Source organism: Thunnus maccoyii, chromosome 12 (genome assembly GCF_910596095.1).
Source record: "Thunnus maccoyii chromosome 12, fThuMac1.1, whole genome shotgun sequence".
Lineage (NCBI taxonomy): Eukaryota > Metazoa > Chordata > Actinopteri > Scombriformes > Scombridae > Thunnus > Thunnus maccoyii.
The window spans coordinates 26,804,650-26,820,885 of NC_056544.1; the positions used below are offsets into that span (position 1 = coordinate 26,804,650).

General features: G+C 38.5%; 1 protein-coding gene and 1 long non-coding RNA gene across 12 annotated transcripts; one reads left to right on the forward strand and one right to left on the reverse strand.

Moving 5' to 3' along the window:
• The first annotated feature begins 6,466 nt into the window (after positions 1 to 6,466).
• Positions 6,467 to 12,125, forward strand: LOC121907969. 11 transcript variants are annotated; one of them, XR_006099143.1, is made up of 7 exons: positions 6,467 to 9,635; positions 9,835 to 9,991; positions 10,129 to 10,191; positions 10,310 to 10,425; positions 10,548 to 10,612; positions 10,708 to 10,866; positions 11,059 to 12,125. XR_006099143.1 is itself a non-coding variant. In XM_042427579.1 (7 exons), exons 3-7 carry the CDS (start codon positions 10,320 to 10,322, stop codon positions 11,357 to 11,359), a joined length of 564 nt encoding a protein of 187 aa, XP_042283513.1. In that variant the 5' UTR covers positions 6,467 to 9,635; positions 9,835 to 9,991; positions 10,129 to 10,319; the 3' UTR covers positions 11,360 to 12,125. The 11 variants fall into 11 exon arrangements, 2 of the variants coding, with proteins under 2 accessions (XP_042283513.1, XP_042283512.1); XR_006099139.1 differs by having other exon boundaries at positions 6,467 to 9,385; positions 9,491 to 9,635; positions 10,129 to 10,425; XR_006099141.1 differs by having other exon boundaries at positions 6,467 to 7,931; positions 9,122 to 9,635; positions 10,129 to 10,425.
• A 140-nt stretch (positions 12,126 to 12,265) lies between these two features.
• Positions 12,266 to 16,021, reverse strand: LOC121908021. The gene is made up of 3 exons (XR_006099160.1): positions 15,547 to 16,021; positions 13,123 to 13,370; positions 12,266 to 13,027 (listed from the first exon to the last, which is right to left on the reverse strand). It is a non-coding gene; the product is annotated as an uncharacterized LOC121908021 (long non-coding RNA).
• Between the last annotated feature and the right edge of the window lie 215 nt (positions 16,022 to 16,236).

Sequence of the window (16,236 nt, forward strand, 5' to 3'; positions counted from 1 at the left end):
AAAACTATGATGGTAGACAATAACAGGATATACAATTTATATTTTAAATTATATTATATATAATATAATATATAATAATATAATAATATATATATTATAGATATTTTAAATTCAATTAAATACAGTTGATCATGAAAAATAGAAAAAAATGCCCATTTCCACAATTTCACTCGAAACGTGGTGCGGGTTAAAGTTACTACTTCCTTAAAGTTAAGCAAGCTTCGTTGTCATGGCAACAGTAAGTACAACCACAATCTTAGTTATGTTTTTTAAGAAAAACTGTCTGTACTTGCGGTTGGAAACATGACACTGAAATGGGAAGCGAACAGCAGTCTTCTGCTGCTATGTCCATTTTTTTTGCCATCTATGCATCTTTTATGGATATTTGTCACCTTATATTGATGTCATCTGAACTGCCCTGAGTCATAATTACTATGGCAACTAGATGACATCTGTCACTCAAATGTAACTATAGGTCGTCTTCGCTTTGACCGTTACTGTTGTTTTTCTTTTGAGGATGAGCTGGAATAACTACAACCTTAATGTCACCTTTCTGACCTGAGGTGACACACAGAAAAAAAAAAAAATTACTTTCTACAGATTTGCGTAATAAAACGCAAATAGAAGCAATTCTTAACTCTTTTCCAAATCAGACAAATGTCTCCAGTTGTTTCAGAATGATGTCATCAGTGTACTCACATTGGATTTGCAATCCTGATTTGTATCAGAAAAAAGCAAATTTATCTCACCCCCACTGGCAGAATATTATATTTGTATGTGTTTTTTTTTTTATAAAGATAAGACTTTGAAACTCATCACTAGATGAAATCAGTAATTAAGATGTACAAGTTTAGCTGTGACAGAAGTCCAGGCAGAACTGCGGAGCGTAACTGACGTCTTCATTGAAATGAGTCCCTTGTGGTTAGAACAAGATTAAGTTATTCTCTTAATCTTAACGTGCATAGACACGACCCGGCATCTTAATCCTCATGTAAGATCATCGTCTATGAATCTGTGTGTGTGTGTGTGTGTATGTCGGCATATTAATAGTTATGTTTGTGTGAGTTGGTGTGTACTTTGCATGTGTGTGTGTGATTTTGTTTTTTGAAGGGAGATACTGATTTCTTTTTATGTTAAAGTTGCCAGTAAACCAACATTTTTTTTTTTTATGAAACTGTTACAAAGGTGAAACTTCCATCATATCAGCAGTGAGCAGCACTGATTGGATGATGTCTGGTACTTCATATTTTATTAAACAGAATCCAGTAACCCCAGTGGTGCTCTTTAAAAGCATCTCCTCCATCAGTTTTTAAGTTGTGAAGTACGAGAACTCATTGGAATTCGCCCAGTTTCCCACAGTCACTGGGTTCAAACCTAAAACAACACGCAGCCACTGAACAGAAACATCGCTGCTGTTCCTTAGAGACAAATAAAAAAAAAAAAAAAAGCCAAAAAACAAATGCCAAAAGCAGAGAAAAAGAAATCAGACAGGCTGAGCACTCTCCAGAGCTTAAGGAGCTCACAGACACTGATAAATGTTTTGTACACTGTTGGCTTCTAAATATAGTCTCAGATCAATGCAATCAGGAACAATCTCCCCATTACAACGAGCAGGTCAGTTACTGACGGCAGATATCTGAGGCTGTCAGATATTTCTGTGGTACAGTCAGGTAAATATAGTCTATAACAGGAACTAACGCTCTGTTGGCTGGGGACACGCAGCCAGACAGTTTGGCAGTATTGCTTATATCATAACGTTCACGTCAATAAATGATATTGAATTGAGTAAAAGACAGAGAGGGAGAGAAACGCAGAGAGAAAGAAGACAACACTTGCAAAAACTGAGTGAATATTAATACAGTTTTTATATAGCAACCATTTAAAAGTCAAGTTTACTGATTGCCTGTAAATTATGCATGGAAACGTGCATATTTATGGTATATCAGTTCCATATATTTGATGAGCTAAATTACAGCTGTTGACTATGTGCTTGACATTTCCATTTTATTTGAATGTGTTTTATTGTTGCTGTAGATAAAAGGTGCAGTATCATAGGAGGCAAATTATAATCTATTTTAAGAAACAGAAAATTAACTGAGGCGGAAGTAAGCACATAGAGAAAGTGTGTATACTAAAAAAGTAAATTACAACTCCTCATTCCAAATATCATATGTGCAGAAATACAAGATGACACTAATAAGAAGAGGAAACATATTTAAATACATCTATTGTATCTAAGATACAAAGCTTGGATTTAAATTAGTCGACTACGATTGTTACTTTATAAAAATACAAAGTTGATACATCTATAAATAAACTATGTTCACATTTTTCAAGCTTTGCTCATCATGCATTTTGTATATGTAATGAAGGAATTAACATGTCTTGTCAAAGCATTGCACATAATGGAGAACCCACAGAGAATTTTAGCATTTTGGGAGCTTACAGTTTGGGTTTGCTGCACATTTACTGTATGGTTCAGTTTCAGAGTTTTCATCAAACCCATTTCCAGCAGCAGCAGCAGCAGCTGGTCTCAGTATAAAAAAAAAAAGCTCTGATAAACCTACTGTACACCTGCCCGGCACCCAACGGCAAATATTCAGAGTTGGCTAATAAGAAAGTGGAACAGAAAGAAGCTAAAGATCCAAATACTTTTTCTCAGGAGTTAGTGGAGGCCAAACTTGGGTGAAAAGGTCGTGGGATGTTGAACTTGCATTAATCAAGTAGACGACACTGAACTCCAAAACAGATGCTAGTGTTTCTCCGAGTGTGCCAAATGTGTGAGAATAGTATGGTTGCCTGCTGTTCTTCAGCACCGAGCGGCCAGAAAATGAATTATTATATCTTTAAATTGTGATATTTAAAGATCCCATCCAGACAGACTGTATTAAGACAGATCTGTTTCTCTGAAAAGTCCGTTCTCGGTGTTTGTGCACTGGAGGCTTCAAGTTTTCACATCACACTTGTGTAAATTGGACTAGGCTTGGCTTCCAGACTAGTTGTGATGTCACAGATCTTGCTCATAGGCCCGCCCCTTATAATTTGATTTTCAATGAGCAAAGAGAAACTTTCCACTTTCAGCAGATGAATGTGAAAACACCCTTTAAGCGTGAAACTCTGCACGTACGTCATTCTGCACAATGAAGCTCAAACATCCAACTGTAGGAACAAGAAGAAAAGAATCAGCAACCATTAACCATCAGTAAATTTCTGTATCTGATGACTGAAAGATGCATTTTTAATTTTCTAAAAAGTACAACAAGAATCTGTTGATCTACTGATACCCTCTGACTGCTCACAGGAGCTCATTCTGTGCTCAGGTGACCTTCTCTTTACAGTCAGATGATCAGATGATCACATCTTGAGCGATGACGCTCTCCGCGTTATTGTTTCACTGTGCCGCCGGGGCTCTGGCTGCCTCGCCCAATGGACAAAAGGAGAGGAGAGAAGAGAAAAGAGAGGAGAAGGAGAGGAGAGGAGTGGAGGATAATGAAAACATCATTGTATGGGAGGAGATCCTGATCTAATCACTGAGGAAATGAGGCTTGTGAATGCCCAGTCGTTTGGACTCATTTACACATCTCCTTTAATGCCGCTCACCCATCGATTAGCCACAGAGGAGTGGCAGGACAAGAACAAGGAGACGAGTAAATTGTTTCCCATTTTGGAGGTTTTACTTATGCTCTGAGGTCAGGAAAAAAACTACAATAGTTTGTTGTATAAAATACTTCACAAAAGTCTAGGTAACCAGGAGGAAATTAGGGATCCTTGGTTAAATTTGTTGGGTTTGTTCAGCACAATGCGATTAAAGACCATTTGATTCCTGTGACACATTCCCAAGCGACAAAACAGATTCCCTTAGTCCCTTTGAAAATGATTCAAGAAACATTATTTCATTTTAACAGCACTTTTTTTTCACAATTGAAACATGGAAGATGAACTTGAAGAGCTTCAGAGGGATAACCTTTAATTTTCAGCTCAAGTTGAAACAATTTCAACTCGCCTCTTTGACTGAATTTATGAGCAAAATCTGCTTCTCCTGGCATCCACTTATGTCTTTCCTTTGCCCTTGTATGCAATCACATCAGCTCTGCAATTTCCATTCAGTCTGAACACACTTTAAAGGCCTTGAAAACCTATTTTCTCAATCGACTTCTTACTAAAGGTGATTGGGTTCTGTATGAACACATTTTCTGCCAAAGTTAAAACAGTTTCGATTGAAAGATGAGGGATTTTTGTATTTTATGTTCTTTGTCTGTGTCTCTCGCTGGTTTGAAGTGGGTGGGTGCAATTCCAACGAAAGGTGATGTCACATATTTCTGTGCACAAATTACAGTTTAACTGCATTTGAATCAAAATCTAATAATAGTTGTTTGCTTATGTTGCCAGCACTGTAGATCAAATCTGATAAAAAAACGACACCCACACAGTTCTGATGAAGCAGATTAACTGAGTTTTAGACCGTTAAACTTTTGAATAAATGCCAAGAATTTTTTTTCCAAACTTTAACTTTGATTGTTGCCAAAAATGTTAAATGTCATAGAGAAGTTTTCAGGGACTTTAAGGCTTTTTCCAGGTTTATAACATCACACTACTTCTGCCTTTGCTAAACATACCTCTTTTCAGTATGTCACCTTGCAAACATTTGTGAATAAATGACTAATGCTTCTGGTTTTTTTTGGAGAGGACAGTCAAGGAAATGAGTAATTTTAAGCATCTCATCTAATGACCAATGTTGTTTTTCAGGTTAAGCCAGGTCTCCTGTGTCAGCTAGTATTTCCTTCTCTTTTAGCCTGCTCTTGAAAAGGAGTGTACTCTAATGGCTGCCCTTTAAGCTCTGACCTCTCTGCTGAGATGTGTGTTTGTGTGCTTTAAAACAATGGACAGACAGAAAAATTCAAACCATCAACTCACTGATATGTAAAATACGAGTGTGATATGTCTGCTTCAGCTAAATACTGGCACTAACAACGTTGAACTCCAGAAATTAAAATTTATTTCGATTAAGAGTAATCCTGTATTCATTAATGGAGACTCAACAGTGATAAACATTTGAAAAAGTACACATGTAAATACAAAGTTTAAGTCTTTTAAGTCTGATGAGGAATCTGGAACAAACTGCAAATTAAGAAAGACGAGAAAATATTGTTTTAATTCATAGTTTAGTTTTATTTCTGTTATTATTATTTTATCAATTCAAATTAATGAGTGACTACTTTCAACTAATGATTGGGTAAACAAATATATTAAAAAAGTAAACCTGCTTTCAAGCAGGCATGTGTTTGGAATGAATAGGTTTTCATTTATTCAAAACATTGAATATCTCATTTTGGAGTGAATGAATTCTTATCTAACTTGCTGCAATAATTAATGTGATTAAAAACCTGTGCACTAATTACCTTTCTATGGAGTCTTTTTTTTAAATGAATTGATATGTTGACACTATAGCACCTCTGCAGACTTGCACATTCATGTGGACAATATGGAGAGGAAACACACATTTATTAATTTTCAGTCTATTAAGAGTTTACAAAGCTCTGTTGCTCCGAGGCTGCTTAAATGTATTGTTGGAGCTGCTGAAAACAGTCAGGCCCAGTCAGCTGGTTTTGATGATGATGCAAGTTAAAAGATGTCTATCTGTAGTATCTAAAATTTCATTGAAAAGTTTTTTTTTCAAACATATAACTTACATATAAACCTCATAACAATTGTATTCTTATAATGACATTTCAACATGTTGCAGGCACTAATGGATTTCTGGGCTGTAATAGCGGCTACTTAATTCCACCCACAACCTTCAAGTCTATACTTGACCTATACATGATTCCACTCTATCATAATTTAAATTCTCCGGTACAGGTGTCAAGTGAGGAAATAGCTGAATATAAGCATCAGTCCAGACTGCAGTTTGCTCTCAGTTCATTTTGTTTCACCTGCAAGTGCCTGTAACTGCAGGCTAACAGATGTCAACATCTGTCACCTAATACCCTGTTAAGATTTCAATTTAGGGTTGTCTCCTATAGCTGGATTACATTACCTTCTCACTTCTAATGAACTACACCTCCGTTCATGTATAGAGGACTCAGACTTACAATTTCAGGTGTCAGGATGACATTGATTGGTGAACTGAGCTACAGAAAGGAAATGCTCCAGGTTATATTAAACGTGTTTCGCTAGACTCGGGTTGTTCTGTTCCCTCCTCGAAGTGATGCTCAACCACACCCCTGCTTATCACACACTCGTAAATGTATGATCCCAACCTTTTCTGTCAAGACGAAATCTTGCGCGACACAGCAAGAATTATCTCTGAACAGAGTCTCAGCTCCCACATGTGAGACCTTTGAGATAGCTCTATCCTCTTATACTTATCCGTTACATGCACACACACGTGTTCACGCATGCATTCACACACACACACACACACACACACACACACACACACACACACACACAACATGGACTCACAAGGAGGAGAATTCTGATTAGGCTGCATCCAAAAGCTGCCACCCACGGGACCCGGGGGAGATATGAATTTGAAAAGACAGTGTAGTGCCGATATGAAGTGCCTGCATTGCTGGGCAACAGGGACCCCTGTTAAGACCTGCTATCCAGAGACCTGTCAGCAAAGAGACAGAGAGAGAGAGGGAAGGGGGTCTGCATATGAAAGCTGAATGTGCAGCAACCCAGATCCTTCATTAAAGCAACTACAAGGAGTTTTGAACTGGTTATTAAACGGTCTCAAATTAATACAGATGCCTCTATATGACCCACATAAGCAAACAAGACCATCTGCGAGAAGATTAGCTAATTCTATATAGTTATTCTAAATGCCTGCCACCGGGTCAGATTCCCTGCACAATCAAACAAAATGTGTCGTATGTTAGTCAGTTAAAAGGAAGCAGGAGGAGATTTTTCTTTAGAGAATTTTATTGACTTTATATTTTGTGGTTATGACTGATACTGGAGCAGGATCAGCAAAGAGAAAAAGAAAAGAATTGACAAAAGAGCAAAAAAAACGCTAAAAGGGACAGTGGGTAGAGCACGGGTGAAAACATGTCAACCTTGATTGGTCATTCAACAGTTGGAGAGAATCACAGGATTTGAAAGGATTCAAAACTGATACTGAATTCGCCTTCTTCCTCCTAGACAGGTATGTAATATGTCTATTTTATTTATAAAATACATTGCAAGATGTGGTTTTACATCAATATATGAATTTACGTTGGTGACTAAAACAAAGTTAGCTAACGCTATGACTAACGTTAGTTGAATGTAGCTAACGTTAGCTGCTACACTCATGAAATCAATATCCAGCCTGTTTTAATTTCTAGTTAAATATGTAAGTGCATGTGATAATAGCTTTTGTTAAACAGCATGCTAATTTGCCATGGGAATCAGTGTCACAGATACACATACAAGTAATTCATAAGGTTTTTTTTTTTAGTGTCTTCCTCCTTTTGAGTGGGGAAAGTGTTTTTTGTCTTTGAAGATGGTGCAGCAAGGTTGCCTAAAAATTTATTATTCCATCATTTCCCTCGAGATGATTGCTGGCAAAGAGACTCAGCTGTCTGAGGGAGAGGATGGCAGGGGAAAAATGCCAAATACTCTTTAAATGACCTTGATGATGGCTTGTTCTGGTGTGTTTCTGACTTAAACAGTATTTTCCAGTTGTATGACTCTGCATACATACACATACTCAAACTGTAGTCATTCTGTAAGTAATAAAGATGCATTGTCTGTTTTTGCTCACTCCTTTATTCACTGTCATTCAGGAGTTGCTGGGGAAATATTTGCTGTAACTCTTGTGCAGGGTGGCTCAGCGCCAAGGTTTTTACAAGATTGGTGCTACAATTTCCTTTTGACTGGAAACCTAAAAAAACATTACCAGAGATGATGTACATGACCTGGAGTTTTCATCGTTGATCAAGATGGTATGTTGCACAACAAATTATTGTATCCTCGAAATAATGGTCTCATGGATATTATGGACTCACTGCATTCGGTGCCGCAGATCCTGGCTGAAGAAACATCAGACTTTTTATCTTGGACTGAACAAATTCTCTATACTCAGACAAAATAACAAGGTTTATATTACATTATGTTATATGGTTTAACATAAATTATGGAGCAAGTATCATGTCACATTTATTTTTGCCCCATGGGAAGGCTGGGTCAAGGGATCACCCTGTCGGCCAGTCTGCCTGTCTGTCCAATACGTAGCTCCAAGGAAACATATCAAATCTATTGCTATGAAATTTGGTGAGCACATTCATTCTCATTGTGAACCCTGTTAATACTGGTGATCTCATGACCTCTCCTTCAGTGCCACTCTCAGACCAAAATGTCAGCTTTGCACACGAGATATCATGAAGTGTATTTGATTGGTGTATTTGGTGACCACATTCATACTCCCCAAAGGAAGATTTCTCCTAATCGTGGTGACCTCATGACATTTGCTCTAGCGCCACCCTCAGGCCAAACATTTGACTTGAACAAATCTCTAAATTTAGCAAAGTGATTTGGATTCCATGGCATTATACAGTCATGAAGTGTCTTGAAAGTCTATTAAATATGAAAAAGCTTTCCAAACCTGAAAGTTTTGGAATGCAAATATATGTTGTATTTCATTAACATCACCAAAATTATATAATACTAAATGGCTATATAATGTATTAGAAAATCAGAATCTAATGAATGGAATACCAAGGAGGAATCGTGTAATTACTTCTCTTGTATCTCTCTGCCTCTTATTTATGCCTCATCTCAGCTCTGCCCTGCATCCTTTACCCTCCCTCTACTTCCTAAAAATTACAGTCATTGAAAATAATTAAATTAAAATAATTACATAAAAGTTTCAGAATGTAGCTTTAGCGAAAGTTCAGTCAGGAAGACTATCTTTTGCATGCTCAGGTCTGTAGTTTTATTTCTCAAACCATCTATCATTCCCATCCCTCACACATGCTCGCTCATAATTTCCTTCCTGTCATTACCCAGGGTGTCAATTAAGACTTCAGCTTTTCACATCAGCTGGTCACATCTAACCAATAGCACGGTGACACAGCTTCCTTGTCAGCCTTGTCATCATGTCTTTTTAAATATACTTTCTCCTTCTCTGCCTTAGTGCTTTCCTGTTGCCGTTATGCGCACCCCACCAACTCCCCATCACCGCCTAGTCTTTGCAGATTCATCAGTGCATCACTTCATCCACCTCATCAACCTTATCAGTCTCAGCAGAAGTCATCAGCTGCCAACACCACCAGTGTCTGGACTCCATGGGAGGGATTTATCTTGCTGCTGCTCGGGACTGATGTCCCTCGATTCAAAATCTCCCTGCAGAGTCTAAGCGCCAAAGACTTTTGACAAGACTTAATCATCAGTATCATCTGTATAATATATAATTGTTTTTGCTTCATTCACTTGTCTCTCCTGATTGAAATAAATGTGGGAACCCTGTACATGACATCTGTTTTTCTCTTGTATCCATATGAAGAACAATTCTGCTGCACTGAGCTGCAAGACGAAGTGTCATGCTAAGGCAACTTCATGAGGGACTGCAACTTTACAGCCCGATAGGTGTCATGGAAAGGAACAGAGCGCTTTTCCATGGCCTCTTTGTGGCTGGCTATAATGATAAGGTAAGCTCCCATGATCTCCTGAAACAGAGGCATGTTAGCTCCTATGTGGCTCTACATATAATAGGCTTGAGCTCTTAATACTGCTGAAATCATTTTATGTTTTAGAGGAATAAAATGAGGGTCATACATGTGAAAGTCTTGATCAAAGTCTTATAATCTTAGACTAATATTTTTCCTTTTCCTTGATGTGTTTTTCAAGTGGACTTCATTGTGATGCACTTGGCCCCAGTGATGAGTGAAAGTGGTACACAGAAGCATGCAAGAGAGGCACAAATCCTAAATAACTCCCTGGATTTCCTGCAAGAGCTTGAGGGCAAGTGTTTAAACCATAAGCAGAAACTGGGAGATAAATCTGGGTGCGTTCCAATACCCATACTGTCATATTATTTAGCATGCCAGTAAAAAGATTTAGTGTGTCCCAATACATATGTATGTCAAATGCAGTATACCATAAATACCAGGATGTCTGACTACATCCAGTCCCATTTTGCAGTATGCAAGCCAGCATGCTTTCCTGGCTATTCTGACCCACAATCCTTGGCAGAGCGGAAGACAGGTCAGATCGACTGAGCCATCGAGAGAGCACAGACAGATGGCAGCGCATTGACAGTGCAATGACGGAAGCCAGTGCAACAACACGACAATGCAACTCCTCTGTGATCTATTCCCCTTAGATAATGTGGCATGGCGTTCTACACCACGGAAGGGGCAAGCACCAGTGGTCTTTTGGCAGCTGTGACCAATGGTCCACTTGATGAGGGCAGTAGAGATAAGCCATGGATGGTGCAAGGTAAAATGACAGGCTACATGCTTTAGTTTTTGATATCTACAGTAAGTCCTTGAGTAGTGAGCGGATGACTTACTCCTACAGTCTGCCCAATTATGTTTTACACGGGTTCTCCATCACATAAGGCTCTAGCAGCGATCGTCCTGGATAAACGATGGCTCAAGGATGTCAAGGAGTTTATCAACTTTTGGTAAGACAACAATTTTGAAGGACAAAATCATTTACTTGTTTGATTTATTCCTGTCTGTTATGGGAATGACTGATGCACTGTCTGTCTGTATGCAGCACAGCATCAGCAGTGTTTCAAAACCTCATACTCATGCAAGCTGGAAAGCGCTTTGCATACGGCCCACCGGTGTATGAGGTACACACTCTTCTCACAGCAACAGACTATAACCACCAGAACCACCAGCCTGCTTCACAGAACTCTGAGGGCAACAGGATGTGAGTAATGAATACTGCGAGTTGCTAAACTGGAATTATAATTTCTGTGCCCTCATTATAAGATGCATGCGTAACTGAACAATATTACAAACGGATCTCATCTTTACAAATGTGAAATGAGAGGGCAAAGGGGTTAAGAAATTAATAATTTATCAACATAAACATGAAAATGAACATCCCATATTGTCACAGGAACCAAACGGGCGGTCGTGTGGATGAAGTGAAAGACAACGTTTTAATTGAGTTGACGACAACTGTGCTCGTCATGAGTAAAAAGCCAATAAGTACTTTATCAAACCACCTGTTCAACAAGCATAAACATGTAGAAAAGCGATATTTTCAACTGCTTTGCCTACAATGTCCCGTCCACCACCGGTATGTTTTACACAACCACAGTGCGCTAGTTAAGCTACTAACACGAAAGCTGTCTGTATGTAGCTTAACTGTTTATTTAAGTTTGTCATGTATCTTAAAATTTGTCAGATTCTTGTAAACTTTGCTGCTGACTGAGATGAACCAGCCCCTCCCTCCTCCTCTCTACTAGCGGTACCTGCAGGCAGTGAATCACATCAGCAGCAGAGGGAGGAGGACGGAGGACAGGAGGAAAGACTGCCTGCGCAGAGAGCAGCTGTGCACATACCCCTTGAATCAAGTTGTGGTGACAGATGGGTTGAAATTGTAGCTATGTCATGTGTGGACTGTGTGTGTAGACTGTGCTTCATAGACGATGTGGCAACTTGGGTAATGTCAGACAAACATACAAAACTTATCTATCTGTGTGTATGACGATTATTCATAATAAAGCTTGAGGGTCATGCAAATTACGGGAGTTTCCTGGGAGAAACAGTGAAACAGGAGCACAGCGGGAGATGGGGTGAAAATACAGGAGAAACCCAGGAAGAACAGGAGTGTTATATTATTTACTCACTGCAGAATTGCCTCAATTCATGACAACTGAGATGGAGGTATATATATTTCATCATAACTGAGCAGCAAAGGTTGGATATTGCCTAACGAGCATAATCTATTTTGCAAGTGTGGCCGCTGTGTGATTTTCATCACACAGAGAATACCCCAATTCTAAATGATACTATTCATAAGAATAACGGCACATTTGGTCAGTAATGAGTCCTAAGCCATCACAAAAATGACAGAATAACTCCCCCGACAATTCAGGGAATGGAAAGTACTTCCATCATATTGAAGATGGCATGACAGATTTGCCTCTGTTGTGAAGAGTTGTAAATCTTGAATAATAAGCCAAGCTTGTGTAAAAAAAAAAATATATATATATATATACATATATATGTGTATAGTGTCCTTCACTCAACTAAAAAAATAAAGAATAAAAAAAGTATAATGGACTTTGCATTTTCAATTGTACAAAATACAAACTATTTGACTTTGTGCAGGTAACAAAAAATATTAATAAAAAAAAAAAACAGCAAAGAAATGGTAATAAATAAATCAGTGTGCAAGGTATTGTATGAGCATAGGGATATGCAGTGCAGAAAGGCAGCATTGGCTCAACTTGTTTTGTCCTTTTCGTTTGGACAATTTAAATTAGCAAACAAGGTATGAACCCTGTGTAGTGGCCCTGAGCGTCTGGCAATGTGTCCCTGATTCTCTAAACAGTACAGCTGGGGATCGTCACTCTGTTGCCTAGACGACGATAATGCCACAATACATATTGTCTGTAAGGCAAGGCAAGGCAAGTTTATTTGTATAGCACATTTCAACAACAACGCAATTCAAAGTGCTTTACATAAAAGGCATCAAGACAGAATGTAAAAGCATCACAGGACAATATAAAAAAGTGTTAATTTGGATATAAAAATAAGCTAAAATAGAATAAGAACTGTAAGCTGTGTGCCTGTACTGATGATTCTCCATGCCTGGCTCCTGGTCTCCAAAGCCACATATGCTGACCTGCTGACCTGCAGTTCTCTGGCCTCTGTGTCTCGCATTTATGGTCCTAGTCAGACGGCATTTCCCTGCAGTTAGTGCAAGTGTACCATTGCGGTTGTACTTGGTTTGGAGTCTTAGGGTTTGGGTCAGGCTCAAAGAAGTTGAGTAAGTCAAACATTAGTCCTGGAAGCCTCAACATGACCCTCTCCAGGGGCCGACCTTTCTGGTCAGAAGTGACGGCTGATGATTTAGCCTGCAAGTAACAGTCATGGAATTATCACTGGCAAATTGTCTTGTTTGCAATAAGAACTGTATTATCTTATGAAAAATACAGCAAAATTTACAAACCTTCATTGCAGATTTTCTGGTGTCCATTCTTTCAGACATAACATTACAAGGGAATGTTGATAACTTCAGCTTTCACAACAAAAGTACTATGACTGTGCAACTGAATCTGTTAGTTGTAGGCTTATATATAACCTAGGTGTATGAATGGTACTAAAACAAAGTTTGCAAAGTAGCATCATATTACAATTATCAATCTTACATAGCCACAAATAGATACATTACCTCATCGCTATGCATCCTGCAAACAGCTGTGTTTAAAAAAGAAAAATAGTATTAAAAATAAGTTGCATTTTTCTTTCACTCGCTTCCAAACAAATGCACGCATCAGCCAGCCAGATCAAGGTCATAGAAAATGCAATCTTCATTCAAGGAAAACACTACCGCTTTTGTCCAAATGGGAAGCTAAAATGAACACAAAATGAAAGTTCCTTGTAGTAACGTTAAAGAGGTACATGTACTGTAGCATGCACACATACTCCTGAACCAGATATACTTGCACATACAAGCAGGGCAGATATTTACTCTTATGTGTAACTAAATACATTTCTGTTCAAGTCAAAAATGTATTATATTATTACACTTTCTGTGTACATGATATGCATTAGAAAAATCATTGACAGTCATTTTACACAATTTCCTTTGACTGATTATTGTTTACGTAAAATACATGAAAAATGTGTGGAATACAGTTCCCACTACAGGCTGCAAAAACGGGTCTTCACATATAATTTAGGATTTCTGCCACAGTGTGAGAGCTAAATTTGTTTAGATGCTGATGAATTTAGATGAAAAGACATAAAAAAGTTGTGTGTGTCTGTGTGCTTTTATATATTCTATGAAAACTACCAAAAGGGATATAATGTGTGTGCATGTAAACAAAAAACATTTTATGCAAAACCAACAAGGGTGAATCTCACCACAAGCTAAATACATATTAGTAGTAACCTATCCGTGATGTAAGTGGCTATAATGATAGTACAAAGAAATACTGGTCTGAGCCCACATTCTTTTATAGTTTATATTCACCTTATATGTGCTTCCTCTAGGTAATATTATTAGGAAACACTCCATAAATCTTCATTGTTATGCAGATGATACCCTATTATATTTATCAATGAAGCCAGATGAAGCCAATTAGCTAATTAAACTCCAAGCATGTCTTAAAGACCTGGATGACCTGCAATTTTCTGCTACTAAACTCAGACAAAACTTTAGAAACACATTATCTAATGATACAAGCAGCAACCTCTGCGGGTGAAAAATGAAGGATTCTTGGGGCCATGTGTATTTATACAAAATTTAGTGGCAAACAGTCCAATAGAAACTGGTGGAACAACCGACAGACCAACATTGTCATCACTAGATCTATGCCGCTAGCATGGCTAAAAATGTGTTAGTTCCAGCCAGGCAAGGTCAAGCTCAAGACAAGTGTTCAGTATTATATATTCAACATTCAATTGGTTGTGTGAATCCTTCAGCATGGATATCTTTAAGGTGGAAGAAAGTGTAAATTGGCATTGTTTTTACATGAGATTCATTTTTATTGATTGAATTATTACTTATTATGGGTTTAAGCTTCTCCATCTCTCTTTACTGATCCTGCATCTGTGGTTTTGGCACCCTGCAGGTTTGTTCACTGAAACATTCATGGATCAAATGCTCATAATGAACAGGGTTGAGAGAGAAAATCAGAAAACAAAGAGAAAACACTGGAGACACTGAAAGAGAATCCTGGTGGGGCCAGAAAAATAGAAAATATTTCAGAGCCGCTCCCAGGGATGATTGGCTTCATATGTTATCCTGTCATTCCATGAACTGTTATGAGAGGATGGAGTGTGAGGAAGGGAGGAGAGAGGATGAGGAGAGCGGAAGGAATTAAGGCGAGGGTTACAGAGTAGGGATGAGAGGGAAGGGGAGAAAAGAAAGAGATGGGAGAAAAGAAGGTGAGATTACAAAATCATGTAGGAATGGTAGAGGAAACCATGAAAAGTAGGAGAAGAAGACAATTAAATACCAGTGCATTGAAAGGAGAGGTAAAAGAATTGGAAGAAAGGAAAGAGAAGAAGAGAAGAGAAGAAGAAGAGGAGACGAGTGAGAGGATAACAGCAGAATTGAGAGGAGATGAAAGGAAAGGTGAAGAGGACAGGATGAGATGAGAGAAAAGGAGAAGAGAAAGGGAGGGAAAGATGAGTGGATAAAGGGAAATTAGTAAATACAAGAAAGAAGAAAACTGAAAACAAATGAAAGGGAAGAAGAGAATTAAGTGAAAAGGAGAATAGGAACATAGTGAAGAGGAGAGGAGAGGGGAGAGGTGAGGAGAGGAGTCAAATCAAATTAAGTCTTAGTGAAAAAAACAACCAGCAAGCAGGAAAACACCGTCGATTTGACATGAGAAAAATCAAACAAAGTAAAATGAATCCCTACAGACTGAATCCCAGTTCTTCACCCCATCTGTTTTCAGTCTCGGGCTGCTGGACGTAGAGCTCCAGGCCCGACTAACCACCCTGGCTGGGTCATACAAGACTAAGAAAGTACATCTCCTCCAAGATTTACACCCACGTACGCAATCCTAGGAGAGTAGGCCTGACGCCAGAGCACAACGTGAACCAGCTGTTCTCCTGCTCTCGCATATTCAACCAATCAATAGCTACGACCATAGGAGACGAGAGAGAGAGAGAGAGAAAGAAAAAAAGTGGTGTAACTGTATTCTCGATCTTGCGTAACAGACTGAAGCAGATTCAGAGTATAAGAGCATGACTTTACTGCCACCAGATGTCAAATATTTGCCAGAATTTGACCCAGTGGCCCAGCTATTCTTTATATGACCTGATAACCTTCATTTGTAGATCACAGCAAACAAGCAGGACAATCACCAAAAAATGCTGTGTTACACTGCATTTTATGCTTTGTTTATTAGAGCAGATTTGGAGGGAAATCTACTGGTTTGATTCATGGCACAAAACAAAAAGAGGGTGCTGTTGATTCACAGCAAACTAAGCTGAGTTACTGGTGACGGCAGATGGAAGAAGGAGTGAAAGGACATCGGATGTTTATGCTCTTCAATAAAGTCAGAGATAAAATAAACAGCAGGGAACAGGAGGAGGGACAACTAAC